Source organism: Macaca thibetana, chromosome 6 (genome assembly GCF_024542745.1).
Source record: "Macaca thibetana thibetana isolate TM-01 chromosome 6, ASM2454274v1, whole genome shotgun sequence".
Lineage (NCBI taxonomy): Eukaryota > Metazoa > Chordata > Mammalia > Primates > Cercopithecidae > Macaca > Macaca thibetana.
The window spans coordinates 34,268,782-34,287,329 of NC_065583.1; the positions used below are offsets into that span (position 1 = coordinate 34,268,782).

At 38.3% G+C, this 18,548-nt stretch overlaps 1 protein-coding gene across 2 annotated transcripts in view; it reads right to left on the reverse strand.

Annotated features, from left to right (window-relative positions):
- Positions 1-18,548, reverse strand: part of STK32A (serine/threonine kinase 32A) — a 152,449-nt gene that overhangs the window by 4,200 nt on the left and 129,701 nt on the right. For both annotated transcript variants that reach the window (XM_050794027.1, XM_050794028.1), the window contains exons 9-12: positions 12,827-12,943; positions 10,329-10,454; positions 8,411-8,539; positions 123-187 (exon numbers count right to left, since the gene is read on the reverse strand). In XM_050794027.1, coding sequence (XP_050649984.1) covers positions 123-187; positions 8,411-8,539; positions 10,329-10,454; positions 12,827-12,943 — 437 coding nt within the window. The remainder of the gene's footprint in view (positions 1-122; positions 188-8,410; positions 8,540-10,328; positions 10,455-12,826; positions 12,944-18,548) is intronic.

Consider the following 18,548-nt stretch of genomic DNA (forward strand, 5'->3'; position numbering starts at 1 on the left):
GCATCATTTTCCCAATTAGAAAATAATTTTTAAAACGTTAAAAATATATTTTCTCTGCAAGTAAAGTCTGGCTGAAACATGCCATCATTTCCGGGGCTGTTGTTCTCCCAGGAGTTACTTACTTTTCTCTGTTGAAAATTATGAACTCCTTCTGGACAGAGTCAAGGTGCTCTTGAAAAAGACATGTCTTCCCCGTGAACGTAGAAAAAAAAGAAAATAGAGGTACAGTTAGCAAACAAATGAGGATCTTCGAGCAGCCAATAACCTGTTGACAGTCTATTCAATGAATAGCCCCAAATTGAGAAGTAAGTAGTATCTTCAAAATGGATGCTATGTGAAGATTCCGGGAAGGTGACAAAACAGGAAGCACCAGGAATCTGTCTCCCCTCCAAGACGGCGATTGCACTGGCAGAATCTATCTAATGTCACTATTTTAGAACTCTGGAGTCTATTGAAAAATTGCAACTTTCAGGGAAGGCTTGGGTGGCAAAGTGCAGTTAATTATGACCAACTTAAGCTCTTAGCACAGCAGCAGCTACCCATCCCTCATCCTCCAGTCCAATGGGAGGGAGCTGAGCACACACATGTTCTGGAGCAGTTTGCACACAGCCTGTGGGAGCCAGGGTGGAAAACAAGAACCATGTTCTCCAAATACTGAGGATCCGTGCTCCAATCACTGCTGCTTCTGATCACAGAGGTGCAAACAAAATGCTTGATGGCCATTGTTGTTGCACCTCCCCCACACTGTTGCAAGCCACTCTCCCTCAGGCTGAAGTGACTTCTGGGAGAATTAAAGGGCCAGCACCTTTTCCTCCCTTCATTTTTCTCCTTTCCTCCTTTTGGGAGCCACGCATGAAAGGCTGGGACATTCAAAAACAACTGCATCTGTAGGGAAAATCAGAAAGTGACTGCACATGCCCAGGGAAAGGTGCAGGCTCAGAAAAGACCTAAGAAGGTCTTACCTTTACACCTCAGCTGATCTTTGGCATGGAGACAGCTTACAACAATAATAAAAAATAAAAATAAAAACAATAACAAAAAACAGCAAACCCTGGGGATAGGGGAAATCTGATTTTCCTAGATGTATCACATTATTAGATTCAAGTGTCCAATACAAAAAATAACAAGCCATGCCAGGAAATAGAGAAGTATGGCTCATTCACAGTAAAAAAATCATAAATCAAAAAAGCTATCCCTTAAAGAGACCTAATAGCAGATCTACTAGATGAAGACTTCAAAATGACTATCTCAAAGATGCTCAAAGAACTAAAGGAAGATATAGAGAAAATCAAGAAAATGATGGGCAAACAAAACTAAAATATTAATAAAAATATAGAAAACCTAAAAAGAAACTAAAAGGAAATTCTTGAGCTGAAAAGTGCAATAACTAAAATTTAAAAATTTGCTATAGGGTTTCAAAGGCAAAATTGAGCAGGCAAACGAAAGAATCAACATCAAACTTGAAGACAGGACAGTGGAAATTACTGGGTCTGAGGAATGGAAAGAAAAAAGATTGAAGAATAACAAACAGAGCCTACAGCAAGCTTGTCCAACCCACAGCCCATGGGCCAAATGTGCCTCAGGATGGCTTTGAAAGTGGCTCAACACAAATTCATAAACTTTCTTAAAACATTATGAGATTTTTTGGGGGGTGATTTTTCTTTAGCTCATCAGCTATCATTAAGTGTTAGTGTATTTTATGTGTGGCCTAAGACAATTCCTCTTCTTCCAATGTGGCCCAGGGAAGCCAAAAGATTGGACATCCCTGGCCTACAGAATGTATGGAACACCATCAAAGCAAACCAGTGTATGTACTGTGGAAGTCCCAGAAGGAGAAGAGAGAGAAAAAGGAAAACAGAATATTTAAAGAAATCATAGCTGAAAGGCATGAGCCCCCAAATCCAAAAAAGTACAGTGCATCCCAAGTAAGACGAATTCAAAAAGACCCATATTGAGACACAATATAATCAAACTTTCCTTTTTTTTTTTTTTTTTTTTTTTTTTTTTTTTTGAGACAGACTTTTGCTCTGTTGCCCAGACTGGAGTGAAGTGGCACAATCTCAGCTCACTGCAACCTCCTCCTCTTGGGTTCAAGAGATTCGCTTGCCTCAGCCGCCCAAGTAGCTGGGATTACAGGTATGCACCATCACACCCAGCTAATTTTTGTGTTTTTAGTATAAACAGGGTTTCATCATGTTGGCCAGGCTGATCTTGAACTCCTGACCTCAAGTGATCTGCCTGCCTCAGCCTTCCAAAGTGCTGGGATTACAGGTGTGAGCCACCATGCCCAGCCAATATAATCAAACTTTCTAAAACCAAAGACAAGGAGAGAATCTTGAAAGCAGCAAGAGAGAAGCAACTTGTCACACACATCATAAGATGATGGGCAGATTTCTCATCAGAAGCTTTGGAGGCCAGAAGGCAGTGGGCTGATATATTCAAAGTGCTAAAAGAAAAAACCTATCAACCAAGGATCCTATATCTGGCAGAACTGTTCTTAAAAAGTGAGAGAGAAACTAAGATGTTTCCAGATAAAAGTGGAGGGAGTTTATTACCACTAGAACTTCCCTGTAAGAAATGCTCAAGGGAGCCCTGCAAGGTGAAATGAAAGGACAAGGGACAGTAACTTGAAACTATACAGAGAAATAAAGCTCTCAGTAAGTCTAAATACATTAGACAATTACAAAAGCCAAGATTATTGTAACGATAGTTTGCAACTTCTTTTTGTTGTCTACATAAGATACTAATACATATTCAAAAAGCAACAATTAATCTAAAAGCTAGTATTATTGTAAATTTGGCTTGGAGGTTCTACCTGGATTTTGTGAATAGCCTAAAAACATCTCTCCATGCTTAATTCTGATAGAATGTTCCACTCAACAATGGTACTGGAGTTGATTAAATATCCTTCTCTTCTAGTCAGCAGAGTCTTCTTTATTGGTGACTTTCTTGCAGACATGCAAAGCATTTGCTTTGACACTGCACAGTCCAGCTTTCAACATCTATTGATGACTTTTTCATCAAAATGAGAAAATTTAGCCTCAAAAAAAGATGATTACCAATCCCAGGACAGAATTAGACCTGGATCAAGTGTTTCAAAAGTCTGCAACAAAATACTTCCAAATTTCTTCTGATGAAAAATATTCTTCTTTAAAAAAAATCAGTCATTTATTTTTTTTTAACCCAGGAATTAGAATATGCTAAGTTCTCCAGTACTGGAGAGTTTTCTTTCATAGTGCTTGTTTAGCTGACAGGAGAGGAAACAATACAAAGCACAGAAGAGGGATGGGGAACTAAACAAAGGAGAAGACACAGCTCTGTTGTATTTCACTCTTATTTGCAAACGGAGGCATTTGTAATCCTGAGGGTTTCCAGAATCAATCACAGGGGACAGACAGCTACAGGATAAACATAATCTGAAAAAAGCTCTTTGGAATGACACTTTTACCCCACGATTTTAGAAAAAATAATTTTTAGCATTAAAAATCAAGGTTATAATCAAGTGAAATGCAAAAATCCACATGGACTTTTTTCCCCCTCTACGATGTAATTATTTTGTTTAAACAAATATATGAAATACACACTTGCAGATGACCTTCTAGTGTGATACTTCAGACCCCATTACCCTTAAAGCGTTCATGTTCAACATGTTCTCTTTCCTCTGCTTTAGGTGGAGAAGTTTAAGAAGTGTAGCCAAATGGATACATCAACAGGAGTAGCCATAAAAAGAATACGAAATGAGGTGGAAGAAAAAATAATGGAGGGACTAATGGGTCATACACGACTCAGAAGAGAAATGTTCACTAAAAATGTTAGAACTCACCTATCAAGGATAAGCTGAGCAAAGAGTGATTAAACTATCATAGCTGGACATGGCATCCAAAATATTGGAAGGGTTAAGAGCAGGTAGAAATCCCAGGAGGAGAACGAGGACTTAGGGAATTTGCCTCAACAGTCAGACAGACTGGGTGGCATGGCAGTCTGTTGATTCTATATTTTAAAGATGTTGAGCAGAGCAAGATAAAGTGGAGAATATTCTGGGGGGAAAAAACAACAAAGGCATCTGACATGAGCATTAAAAGAGCCAAGGAAAAGAAAGGCTAGGAGTCAGGAAGTGCAGTGGAAAGTAAAGCATCACAACAGCTAACATTCTGTGGAGCAGTTTACATGCACTAATTTACTCAGAACGAGCCTATGAAGTTAGTAGACATACCAACTCCATCTATAAATGAGGAAACTGAGACATGGGAAAAATGCAGAACTTTAGTTATGTTCCTCTAGTTTATCACATCCTAGATTCCATAACAGTGCATTTCAACCTTGGCTGCACACATAGAATCACCTGAAGTAATTTTTTAAAATACTGAGACACAGGATATAAAATCAATGTGCAAAGATTGCTAGCATTCTTATACACCAACAACAGGCAAGCAGAGAAACAAATCATGAATGAACTCCCATTCACAATTGCTACAAAAACAGTAAAACACCTAGAAATATAGCTAACAAGGGAAATGAAGGACCTCTTCAAGTAGAACTACAAACCACTGCTCAAGGAAATCAGAGAGGACACAAACAAATGGAAAAACATTCCAGGTTCCCAGATAGAAAGAATCAATATCATGAAAATGGCCATACTGCCCAAAGTAATTTATAGATTCAATGCTATTCCCATTAAATGACCATTGGCATTCTTCAAGAATTAGAAAAAACTATTTTAAAATGTATATGGTACTAAAAAAGAGCCCAAATAGCCAAGACAATCCTAAGCAAAAAAAAAAAAAAAAAAAAAAGAAAGGACTGGAGGCATTACACTACCACACTACCTGACTTCAAACTATACCACAAAGCTACAGTAACCAAAACAGCATGGTACTGGTACAACAACAGACACATAGACCAATGAAACAGAATAGAGAACTCAGAGAGCTCAGAATAGAGAGCTCCTTTTCCAGGCTTATGGCTTGATTGGAATTCCCTTGCCAACACTTGACTCTTTTCTAATGTGGTACCTAAACAGTGATGAATTTGACTCTAGAGTAACAAGGTGACTTTGAGCTACACACAGTGGGGCAGAAATGTGGCTAAGCTATAGCTAACATGATATTGATATGGTGGACATTCTTGTTAGATTTGGCTGAAGGAATGCCTTCAGTGAATGACTATAGATAAGATTAAAGGCACAGAGGATGAGTAATGTCACAAACCTTTTGAACACAGCGTGGATAATTCTTATGATCAGAAAACACCTGCCATTTTATTTCCTCTGAAACATTAAGATCTACCTGTGCCCTAAGAAGTGCCAGTCTTGAAATGCTCTTTTCCTTTCCTGTATGCTCACCTACCTCTGCTCAGTCTAGAGGAACTACATCAAATGTTGCCTCCTCTGGAAAGCCTATCCTAACCCTTCACTCAGGTCCAGTAAGCAATTCTCAGAGCACTTTGTGTATCTAACCATAGCATTAACCACCTACTCAGAAACATTTCCTAACATAGCAGGAACTTTACAGTCATTTGAATAAGTGAATGAAGGAAGGAACAAACATGTTAATAATATAATAAGATAAGATTGACCCTCATGTTTTAAAAGCCTCAAAGTAAAAGAGTGACGATAGAGTGAAGAATTGGAAAAATAGTTCATAATCTTTCTGATTCTTCTTGGAAGAAAGACTATTCTTTGTTTTGAAGCAAAATACCTTTTATTTTTGAACCTGGGGTACAAGATTAGAAGAATCTAAAGAAAAATGCTGATGTAAGCAGTTCCAAGCCCCATCTCTTAACAGAAACATCAAAAAAACAAGCAGATACGGTCAAAACCTACTTTGTCTAAACTCCAGAAAGCAAAGGTTTACTGGAACCAAGTGAACACTAAATTAAGAAAAGAAAAACAACTTAAAAATGCTCCTGGTGTCAAACCTCAGTCAAAACATTAGCTGAGCACAGTTAAAGTCAGAGATTTCAGTGATGACACAACAAGGAAGACAATCTCTACAAACATTGTTTAGAGAAGTTGCTAAAAAATGGATAACAACAGCCTTCAACAATCAAAAAATAGCAAACCATGAAGAAAGGAGGAAGCTGATTTCCAGAGTTACCGCATTACAGTATTTAAATGTCACATTTTCAACAGCAACAGAAAAAAATCACAAGATACACAAAGAAACAGGAAAGTATTGCCATTCAAAGACTTAACATAAGTGGATAGAAATTGTCCTGAGGAAGCCCAAACATTGAGCTTTCTGGAGTGAGATTTTAAAACAATTTTCTTGAATATGCTCAGAGTTAAAGGAAACCATGGAAGGAAACCACAAAATAGGTCTCAAAAACTTTAAAAAGATTGAAATCAATGGAATGAAGGTAGGAATCAATAACAGAAAGAAAACTGGAAAATTCACAAAAATGTGGAAATTAAACAACAAACTCTTAAAAAATGAGTCAGAAAAAGAGATCACATGAGAAATCAGAATATACTTAGAGATTAATTAAAAACAAAACACAACATCCCAAAACTTATGGGATGGGTGAACACAGTGCTCAGAAGGAACTTTATAGCTATAAGTATCAATATTAAAAAAGAAGAAACATCTTAAGTCAAAAGCCTAACTGAACACCGTGTTAGTATGTTAAGGATTTTTGCATCTATATTCATAAGAGATATCAGTTTGTAATTATCATTTTTTGTGATTTCTTTGTCCAGTTTGGTATCAGGGTAATGCTAGCTTCGTAGAATGAGTAAGGGAGAAACTATTTGCAATTCACATATCTGATAAGGGTCCAATATCCAGAATATGTAAAAAACATCCTGTAATTCAACAACAGAAATGACAAGGTACATTTAAGTTATAAAGAACAAGAGGAAGCCAGCTATGTGAAGATGCAAGGGAAGAGCATTCTAGCAACAGGGAAGAGCAAGGGCAAAGGCCCTGAAGAAGAGCAAAAGGGTCAATGCTTGAGAGTGAGACACTTGCAGGGCCTGTGAGGTTGGAGGGTTTTAAGTGAGGGTCAGAGTGGGATAGTACAAGGACATGGCAGGAAAGATGGGCAGATCATGTTGAGCATGGTAGGTATGGTCGAAAGTTATTCCCAAATTGCTCAGTTATTTCTAAAACTTTAAAAACTTGTAATAAAAAGGATCTCTTGGTTTTTATTACATGTTAGCTCTTGTTATCAGAGAGGCCTGTATCCACCTTGAGCCGAGTTCTGCTAGGTCAGGAGAAGGAGCAAGTCTGGAGAAGTGGGTTGGTTATGACATGATCATGAAGAACAGACCATTGGGAAGAAGACAGTTTAGAGACAAGCAACATGCAAGATGGGTTAGCAGCACAGCTAACCATTCCTTGGAGGGTCCTAGAAAACATTTCCTGAAGGGAATCTGATGAGAGGCCAGTTCTGTGATCAAACAGGACCGAGATGTGAACGTTTGATGAATTAATTGTCCATTTAAATATATAGTGGCCCCTGACAACTAGAGAAATTAAGGAGATGGAGGATACTTATTTGTTTGCAGAGCCATCTTTACTACAAGACTACACAATCTTTGAGAAAAGGGACAGCAGCGAGGACAGAAATTATATCTCCATCATTTCTTACTCCAGTGTTTAGCACAGGACCTGGCAGATCATAGGTACTCAATAAAAGCCATCTAAATGAGAGAGGGAGGGATAGATGGAGGAATGGATGAATGGTCATGGGGATAGATAGATGACCTTTAGAGGAAAAGTGAATGTTTATTACTTCATCATCATTGTAATTCATAGAGCCACATGTGAGTATAAAATCCCACTGAGTGTTTGCAAGTCACTGCACTGAAATCTGAGCTCTGACTATGACAGAGAATAATATACTTAGTTACAAAATTAATTTAACTCAACCTGAAATCCAGCAATAGGGCTCCACCATGTTAGAATTCCATTGTTCCTGTGAACAGACACTCTTCTGTGAGGCTTGATATCATAAAATTCTGCTTGTGGCAAAGAACAGACATCATCTCTAGGGTTGGCTGCTCCCAGAAACTCCTCAAAGCAGGAATGAGGTCCAAAACAACCATGTGTGTACTATGAAACCTTCCCCTTTACCATAATTTTATGAATCATCCCCTAACCTAAGCTTGGCGAATGACAGTTCCTCTCCCAGGAAATTTGTCAATTTTGAATTGAGAACTGGAAGAGAGCAATAACTGAATCAAGTTCATGGCAGAGCTCCAGAGGGAAAGCCTACAAGTAAAACATTGCTGCTAGGATCCTCAGAGCAGCTCTGGTCTGCCCTTTTAGAAGCCTGGCTAATCTACTTCTCCTATTTCACTAAGCAGCAAAAGCAGGGTGCTGAAATGATCTTCCGGTAGAAGCTCTCGAAGATATTGCAGCCATCATGGGGAAACTCGTGACCCTGAGTTTGGTGGGGACCTGTTTACCTGAGAAGAATCACATTTCCTCATATCCTTCTCCTTCTTTGCCAGACGCTTTTTTTTCTTGTGAAGAGGTTTGGACTCCAAAATCATTTCCTCGAGTTCAAAGGTAGGATCACAATTCAGCCTGCCTTTCTGCAAGGAAGACAATTGGCTCAATCCTCAGATTACTGTATCATTCTGAAAAACACCCAGACCTAATATGGAAAATAACACTTAGTCTTGACGGAGCAGTCCATGAATAACATGCTGGGATTCCCACTCTACGTTTTACGTTATTTATTGCCAGCATCGTTTTTCATATTCTTCGTTTATTTTTCTAAACTCTCAATTAGCCCTCAGTGAGTAAAAACAAAAGCCAACTTACAATTATTTTTCTAAAGTGGAAGCTTTTGGGTTATGTTCTCCAAAGTGCATTCTAATAATCATGTAGCTCAGAATCACCTAACTTGCTTGCTCAGCTTCCCAGTTCTCCAACCAGACTTCCCAAATCAGGATTTCAGAATGGGAGGTCCAAGAACTTGCACTTTAATAAGCTCCCCAGATGATTCCAATTCACACTAAAGTCAGAGAAGGATAACGTAGAACTTCTTTTGAGCCAGCATTGATGGCTAATTGCAGGGACACACACATAGAAGGAGGGGGAAGCAAGAGTGGGGGGTGCCTAGACCTTCATTGCGTCATGTGTCAATTATGGTACAAGTTGCCCCTGCTGGACCCTGCAAAGTAGAGAGGTAAGAACTCAGACCTACCCTCCTGTTGCTCCATAAGGTACAATTCTACTATACTGCTTTCTCCTTCCTCTCACTTTGCACTTTTTCCTTACCCTCGCATTGGAGCATGCCTCCTGCTGTGTGTACATGAAGGATCACACTCTCACATTCCCACAGCAAATGCCTCACTTGTGTTTAAGAATAATTGTTTTTTTTGAGACAAGGTCTTACTCTGTTACCCAGGCTAGAGTGCAGTGGCATGATCACTGCTCACGCAGCCTCAAACTCCGGGGCTTAAGCGATCTTTCTACCTCAGCCTCCTACTAGGTAGCTGAGACTACACCCAAGTACCACCATGCCTGGTTAATGTTTTTTTTTTCTTTTTTTGTAGAGACACGGTCTTGCCATTTGCCAAAGCTGATCTTGAACCCCAGTCCTCCTTCCTTGGCCTCCTAAAGTGCTGAGATTGCAGGTCTGAGCTGCCATGAGCAGCCAAAACAGAAAACTGAATTGGTTCTACAGGCCCCTTTAGAAGCCTCTTATTCTGCCCAATATACCTACAATTGAACATATAATTTCAGTTCTAGGCAGAGAGAAGGAACTAGAGGCCTCACTTGGGACCTTTGGCCTAAGCTTCTGGACTTTGGCTCTTACCAGCATAATGCAGTAGACCACAGAAGTCCATTGGTTTGGGTATCCATCCAATGGGAATTACGTGTCTTTGGTTATCAGTCCTTACAAATAAAAATCCCTGAGATAGAACAAACAAAGGAGGAAGGGCAAATGGTAAAATAAATTCCTCACCTCACCTCCAACAATTTACAATTCTTTCACTCAGATCTCTAGGGACAAGAACTTCTGCATCTTTAGAATCAAAGAAAACTTTTAAAAAATCAGCAGATTCATGAGAATGACTATTTGGAGAACTAGGACTTCCTTTCAACAAAAACATACCATAAAAAGTGGTTAAAAGCTAGAACTTCAGTGGCAAATATACCTGGCTTAAAATCCCAGCTTGACTCCTTGGTAGCTTTGTGACCTTTGGTGACAAACTTACCCTACGTGTGTCTCAATTCTCTCATCTGTAAAATGGGAATTGGGGCTCTCTTACAACACCGGTGTGATTATCTAATGAGACAATGTGTGAATCTGGCACACAGGGTAATGTGCACTGAATGGGGGTTCTTATGGGTTTGTTAGGATTGACTCACATTAGGAATGAAACCTGGAATGAGCCTCTTCTGAAAAACTGCATCCCAGTTTATATCATTCATGTATGGGAAGTTCTGGACATCAGACAACTGAGAAAATCGTTGGTCTGGATTAAGTTCAAGTAGCTGCCAATAAAATACAAACGTCAAGGCCATAAGAAAGGATAGGAGGACAAAGAAATCATACAAATTCTCTCTAAATGTTTTCAAGTGTAGGACTGAAGGAAAAAAGACAGTGTCCGCCATCCCTAATCCCATAAACAAGGTAGAAAATACACATTATTAGAATGAACAGTATGTAGGATTCTGCAATGTGATGAGTAAAAATGGCTTGTCCTACTAAGTCAAATGTATCTTTGATTCTTGACTCCTCTACTTACTAAGGACAAATTTGTTCTCTAAATCTTAGTTTACCCATGTGTTAAAAAAAAAAGCAAGGGTAATAATCTATTTCATACGATTGCAATCAGGCTTAATGGGAGGCTATTTATACAAAGCGCCTAGTAGAAAACCTATGGTGACAAATGTTGATACATTTTCACAAGTGAAACTCATTTCCTACTAAGAATTTTAGCTGTTTTTTACAACTAATTAAAATACATTTGGGGTGGCATAGCTAAGGTGTAACTAAAGTACCTGTTATAGCTCTAGATGTTACTAACTGAGATAAAAGATTTTTGCCCCCTTAACCATTCCTGAGCCAACATCGCACCAACTGTGTGACTCAAATAGGCAATGTCAGTCCCACTTGCGAATGCCTCTGAAGATGACAACCACGCACCCTCAGGGTGTAATTTGTGGAGTGAAGCAGGGCTGTCTTGGAACTAAGTCGAATTTGCTCATGGAAAATGATCCCCCATTCTATGTCTTTGACATTACTGACGCAATGTCCCTATTCCAAAATAGGGAACTGGACTCCAAAAACAAGAGACACAAATGATGACTCCTTAGCCACTAAAGCTATTTTCCATTACCAGTAACAACTGGTGCAATGTTCTCCAAAAAAAAAAAAAAAAAAAAAAAAAAAGCCAAGCCTATTCTTCAGCTCCTCATTCTTGTTTTGTATCATCACTCAATATACACTGCTGACCTCCTGTTATAACTGTTCTTCATCTGTTTGATGAACATGGGTACCTTGAAATCTGATGAAAGCTGTGGACCTCATTTATTCAAATACTTGTCAAATGTCTCTCCTCAGGCTCTGTGTTAGATGCTGAGAATACCATGGTACACATGTCAGACACGGTCCCTACCCTCATGAAGCTACGAGGAAAATGGTAAGTAACGAAGGATCGCACAAATGCTGGGTATAATTTTAAACTGAAAAATGCTATGAAGGAAAGACAGTGTTACATGAACTTACACCATAAAGGTGATATTTGAGCTAAGAGCTAAAGCTGTGCTTCCCAAACTATGTAGAAGTGTCAGTTATTTTGTTTGTTTTTGTCTTTCAATTTCCAATCCACTGAAATCAGTATGTGGTCTTATTGTGCATTGCCAGTATGCAGCACCCCACATAGACACCTTGTGACTTGAGTTTGACAACCCTCAAACAAGCTTGGACCCTCTTCAATAAGACAAGTCCACTGATCATGTGTTTAGATGCTGCAGCAGTGTCCAATTGTTATAAAAGTTTCTAAATGCTTCTCTCAGGTTCTTTTCTTATAATAGACCTGCAGAAAAAATTCATGGAATAGAACCAGTGAACCATATTGAGTAGTACTGCTCTCAAGGAGGAACTAGAGGAACTAGGATTGGAGGCACTGTTCCAGGAATAGGTACTGGCATGTGCAAAGGTCCTGTGGTGAGACGAAGACTGGTATGTAAAAGTGAAGAAGAGGAAAAGAAAGAAAAGAGGAAGAAAAAGGCCAAAGCGGTTTATATGTAGTCAAAGAGGGGACAAAAGTCCAAAACAAGGCTTGAGAGGTATTTTGTACCATAAAATTATTTTAATCTTTATTCTAAGAACAAGGAAAATATCCTGGACTGTCCTTTAACAGACCGCTATGGGGCTGAGTGGGGAATAGAATGGAGTGGTAAAAGTGTATGGGGGCAAACCCATTATAAAGCTAGACTAATGGCAGTTGGATCAGGGAAATAGTGAGGACAGAGAGAAGTGAAATATTTTAATACTTAAAATATAAAATTTCAGAACCTGGTGATGAATTGAATATGCAGATGACAAATGAGTCCTGGTTTCTGACTGGCATAAGTGGATTTGGATAGAGAAGCCAGTCACTGAGAGAATTTCCTGGGAAGAAATTCAGGAAAGACAAAGATAAAGAAGTCTTTTGAGTTTAAGATGGCTTTGGGACATCCAAGGGGACTCTGAGTTGACTTAATGAAGCCATGTATTTGAAAGCTAATAGGTAGAAAATACACTCTAGAAATGTACATTATCATGACTGTCCCCGATATTGTATACTAACTTCTAAACTTAAACCAGAGGGCCTGCTTCCTTTTGTTACTTCCTTTTGACATGCAGTCTTCCCTCTTACCTTTTTAAGAAGTGACGCCATTTCCTGTGACCAGGCAGAAGGATAAGTTACAACAGTCGTCTCAAACATGCGTACAATTTCCTTGCTGGAAGTACTGGAGCGAATATGATATGGTCTCTTAAGGGAGAAAAGAAGTAAAAGTCTTCATTTGTATAGGGCAAAAGAAAAAAAATTTTTCCAAATGTTTCCAAGCTAAACTTTCAACCAGTAAAATACCTATATCAATTTCTAACCCTGTCCAGGTGACTGTTGTGTTGCCATATGTGTAGGTGGTCCTGTGTTGCCAGACCCCCTACTTTTTCTTAAATAGTTGTTAGAAACTTATGATTGCTTGTAAAATATCATAATTTTTAAAGTTGAACACTCCACTGAGCCAAACAAAACATTCAAGTGGGCTGAATCAGCCTCTGAGATGCTGATTTGAAATTGTTTTATAAGGTAACTTATATAAGTATTAACATGAAATACTGGACAAGTTCTCAATACACGGAAGTCTAAAAAATTATTATGTAAGGGTTGATTGCAAGGAAATTCAGGATTTTACCATACCATCCCTTTCACCGCAACATAATGAGGAAGCTCAGGACAGAAAGCTGCTCAGAAAACATCAACTCCAGTCCCACAAATGCTATGAGTCCCTGGTTCCACAGAGTATGGCATGGTGGAGAATTTTGTGATGAGGCAGAAGCTTTTAAAAAAAAAAAATTTGGCGGGGAAGAACCAGGTTCTTCTATAGTTTGAACTTTGAAGAAAAGTAATTTAAAAAGAAAAGAAATTAACAGAAAACTGTGGGTTAGTTGTAGTTTTCACAGCTTTACACTAGAGGTCAGCCTTTATCTATATTATTTTGTAGGGGACTTGCCAACACTGAAATTTCATGTCTTTTATGTGAACTGTAAGCTACTCAAAACCAGAGGTTATACCATTCTTGTTCATGAGACCACGCATTCAGTAGGTATATAATAAATGTTTATTTAATGAACAAAATTTGCATATTTGATTAACTAGCCACAGCACAGTTAATGTGGAAATACATATTGATCACATGCCTGGCCCTTTTAAGATGTTTAATAAATGACTGTTGACGGATGACCTAAATTGGTGGAAGTGAAAGGGTATAAGTTTTTCCCTGTAGTAAATCAGTGTTAAGAGGTAATATAAAATAATCAAGTGTTTGACGTTAAAAGGATTTGGTGTTAAACCTCTCCACTCAATTTCTGAGCTTGTTACTTCATCTGTAAAATGAACTATCTCATGAGATTCCTGGAAAAATTAAAGGAGATAATATGTGTAAATTTCTCAACAGAGTGAGTGGCTAATAGTATTAGACACAATACAGGAGAGAGATTTTTATCGTTATTGACACAAAGGTTAAAATGGGCATATGTAAATGTGAATGAATAGTGAACAGCAAAATGAGTCCTGAAGAAAAGTGATGGGCAGAAAGGCTTAATTTTACACATGGCAAGTCAATGTGAGCTATTCATGGAACCATGAAGTGCCAGGAGGTGACCCTTGAAAGAGAAATTAATTCAAACTTTTTTTTCTTTTTAAGTAAGGTCTAAAAACAACTGCCATATTCTCCTCCTCAACACTAAATAAAGGACCATAGCTAAATCATATGTCTTAGTAATTATATAGTAGAAATAACTCAGTAACTCAGTATCAATAAAGGAGTGCTAGATGCTTTATCACCATTATCAATGTTTATTGATAATTTAGTAGCCAAAGGGTTAGGTTACTCCATATGATTCAGACTATGTTTATCACTAAGAATCAGATTAGGCTTAGTATACTCAAGTTTCTAGGCTTATATGTGTATGCACATGTGTTTTTCCTTCTTTCTATGTTTCTTCTTGATTTTAATTCATTGCTGCTTCTCAACCCACTGTTGAGAAAATAAAATGATTTTATAAACAAATGAATTAACTGATGAATGCCACAAACAGCTGGTTTAAGCGTGTACGTTTTTCTCTAGTTACTTTACAAGGCCATATGACTGAATTTAATTTTTAAAATCTCCATGACCTGTTGGTTTATTTAAAAATAACCACATTGTCTTTATCTTATTCATTAATTTACGTTTACAGTTCTAAATTTTAAAATTAACTTGAATTAATCAACTACCAGAATTGTACATTTATTTATTTACCAATTATATATTGAATGCCTACCATGTTCCAGCACCTTTCATAGGCATTGAGGGTACAATGAAGAACAAGACACATACGGTTTCTATGTTGGTGGGGCCTAGAGTCTACTTAAGGAAGCATGTAAATTTATTATATAGACTGTATACACACACACACTTAAATAAATGGGATACATGCTACAGAGAAAAATTACAGTATGCAATCACAGTATATATCAAACAAGCCTAAGGCATCTAAACTAACAGTGAGCATACAGAGAACAAACAAAGTGGAAAAGATGAAATGTTATATGGGAACAAATGATGTGTTGTGAATACAGTTGTATTTCAGAATTGCAGCTAAGCATGTACAACGAGTACAAAACTATGTACACACCTATCCTAAATTAATACTTTTGGATACTATGAAAGTATGAAAGATGTGGACCTTTGCCTTTGCAATGGCAATGAGATAGTAGGAAGTCAGAGAGATGACAAAGCAGATTAATAGTTAAGGAACACATTCATTAAGACTGAAACCAAACTCAGAAATGATGAGAATGTTTTCAAGCACATTTTCTCATTAAGACCTATACTTTTCTGTAAATAAAAATTTTGTTTAGCACCCTTCCTCTGTGGTTTAGTTGTATTGATACTTATAATTAAATGTTATTTCCTTTTCTTCAGATAAGCTATATTTTGAAACATAATTGCAGGTAGCCTAGTTGGTGATTTTTTCCTAGAAGGTGTTTAAGTGATTTGTAGTGATTTGTTCCTCCATTCATTCAATAAACATGTATTATATACCTATTAAAAGTTAAATATTGTGACCAGGTGCGGTGGCTCACGCCTGTAATCCCACCACTTCGCAGGGCCAAGGCAGGTGGATTGCTTGAGCCCAGGAGTTCAAGACCAGCCTGGGCAACATGGTGAGACCCCACCTCTACAAAAAATATAAACATTTTCCAGGCATGGTGGCATGTGCCTGTAGTCCCAGCTACTTGGGAGGCTCAGGCGGGAGGGTTGATCGGGTAGAGGAAGGGAAGGTTGGAGTGGGCCGAGATTGCGCCATTGCACTCCAGCCTGGGGGACAGAGCAAGACTCTCTCCCTCTCTCAAAAAAAAAAAAAAAAAAGAAGTTAAATACTGTGAATAATACTAACCTATATAAGATACATACTTTACCTTTAATGAATTAACAACCTAATAATATACAAGAGATAAAAAATAAAAATTGATATACCTGGCCGGGCGCGGTGGCTCAAGCCTGTAATCCCAGCACTTTGGGAGGCCGAGACGGGCTGATCATGAAGTCAGGAGATCGAGACCATCCTGGCTAACATGGTGAAACCCCGTCTCTACTAAAAAGTATAAAAAACTAGCCAGGCGAGGTGGCGGGCGCCTGTAGTCCCAGCTACTCGGGAGGCTGAGGCAGGAGAATGGCGTGAACCTGGGAGGCGGAGCTTGCAGTGAGCTGAGATCCCGCCACTGCACTTCAGCCTGGGCGACAGAGTGAGACTCTGTCTCAAAAAAAAAAAAAAAAAAAAAGAAAAATTGATATACCTATAGATTTAATCCTTAAAAAGAAAATATTTAGGTGTTCTGATCTAGAAAGCTGTACATTTTATCCTATGAAATGAAAAAAAAGCTCAATAAGGTAAAACAATTCTATTTTTGCTAAAACAACAAATCTGTCTATATCTATCTGTCTGAAGATAGAGTATCCCTATGAGAACAGAACAAGTTGGAAGTGAATGCGACAAACTGCTAAGGTGGGGGTTGAAGGTCGAAGGGAGTTTAATTTCTTAATTGGAAATGTTCTTTGTCTTAGAGACTGTAGCTGATTTTCGCTTTCATTTTCGTGGTTTTCTATATTTTCTAATCTTAGATTCTGAAGATTCACAGGATACATAAAGTAAATAAATGTTTGGAAGAGATTCGGATCGCTTTAGCTAGGGAGGTCAGAGGATGTTTCCTTAGAGAAAGTGCTATTTTGTCATAGGTATGAATAGAATTTGAATATGAAGAGATCTAGAAAATCCTCCCCAACACAAACTGGAATAGTTTAACAGTGTGTCCTTTCTTAGAAATGACCAAAATATATTGGCTATAAAGATTTTGAAAAGTCCTGCAATCAAGACATATCCTGTATTAAAACTTCATTTAGTGATTTCTAACCTTAAACAGAGTGATTTCTAAAGAAGACCAAGGTTTGCCTTGGAAACTATCTTTATAAGCAAAGGAACAAGAGGTTAAAAAACCCAAGAGATGCTTTGAGAAGAGGAAGAAGTTCTAAGAGGTCAAAATGAGTTCATGAGGGGTCAGAAATATACAAATGGAAGCAAAATCTGAAATGCTGACCTAATTCCGAAGAATACCCACCTAAGACATCTGAAGTTTGTTGCGAGGAGTGAAGGCTGGGGTGCAGATAAGGCTTGTGAAGGGTGTGTGTACGTGTATGTGTGTGTGTGTGTATAGCACTGGGGAGCAACAGTACTTTCTTTTTCTTAACAGAAAAGGTCATATCTGTGCTTTAGAAAAATGAATTTGTCAATGTTGACATATCAGATCACAGGGAGCTACCATAGAGGTAAAATAATATGGGAAGAAGAGAAACAATTTTCTTAGCAAAATTCTTTCCAGGCAGGCAAGAATACCTCTTTTAGATAGGTGATAGTTAAATACAATTCTAGGCATGTTTGAAGAATGACAGGTAGTTGTTTGTTTCAACTCACTCCTCAGCTTTTGTTTTGCTAGGTGTGTCATAAAAGATGAGGGCAGAGCACAGTTGCTCGGAACCCCAGAAGGAGCTAGCAAGGGGCTAACACAGAAGCACAACCACAGAAGGTGGGTAAATTGGCTGGGGAGAAAAAATTAAGGGTGAAGTGGGAAAGAGCAGATATGTTTCTACTTTTAGGTAAGTGTATGATTCTCTTCTCTGTTTTCCTATAAAATCAAGAGTAGCGTTATCTACTTCTTCACTGGATTTGTTTAGAAACTTGAAAAAGAAGCCCATTAGGAGATAAAAACAGGTAGGATCTGAGGCTTCCTATGTAGGACTTACACATTTGGCTTACAAGGGTGGTCCTTTCACATTAATTTAACTAACTCATCCAAATTTGAATATGCTTAAGAAATAGTGCTACAATGATTCCCTCAGGAAAGGCAGGAGTACGAACAAAGAACTAACGAATGTTTGGGTGTAAAATGGACCCTGTAGAGTGAATGAAACAGATAAAATTGTGAGATCCTCCTCTTTTTTTTGCTTTAGAAACACTCATCTTTGATTTCCTGAGCAAGATAAAGCCATTGGACCATGATGAAATAACCCCAACTTCTAACAACTGTTCTTAATGTGAATAGGTCAGTTACTTGGGAGATGGCATTTTTAATGCAGAAATCATGATGGTGTGTTGTGGAACCAAAGAAGAGGACTATTGACAGCAGCTGAAAGAATGACTCCAAAAAGTTAAGAGAGGAGAGCTGCAGCATCTGGATGATGACTTGAGATACCCAATTCCTTAGTTCTGTGGGATAGACAAGCTCCTAAAGTCAGGTCTTCAACTCTTTGGTGTTAGAGGAATCACTGATT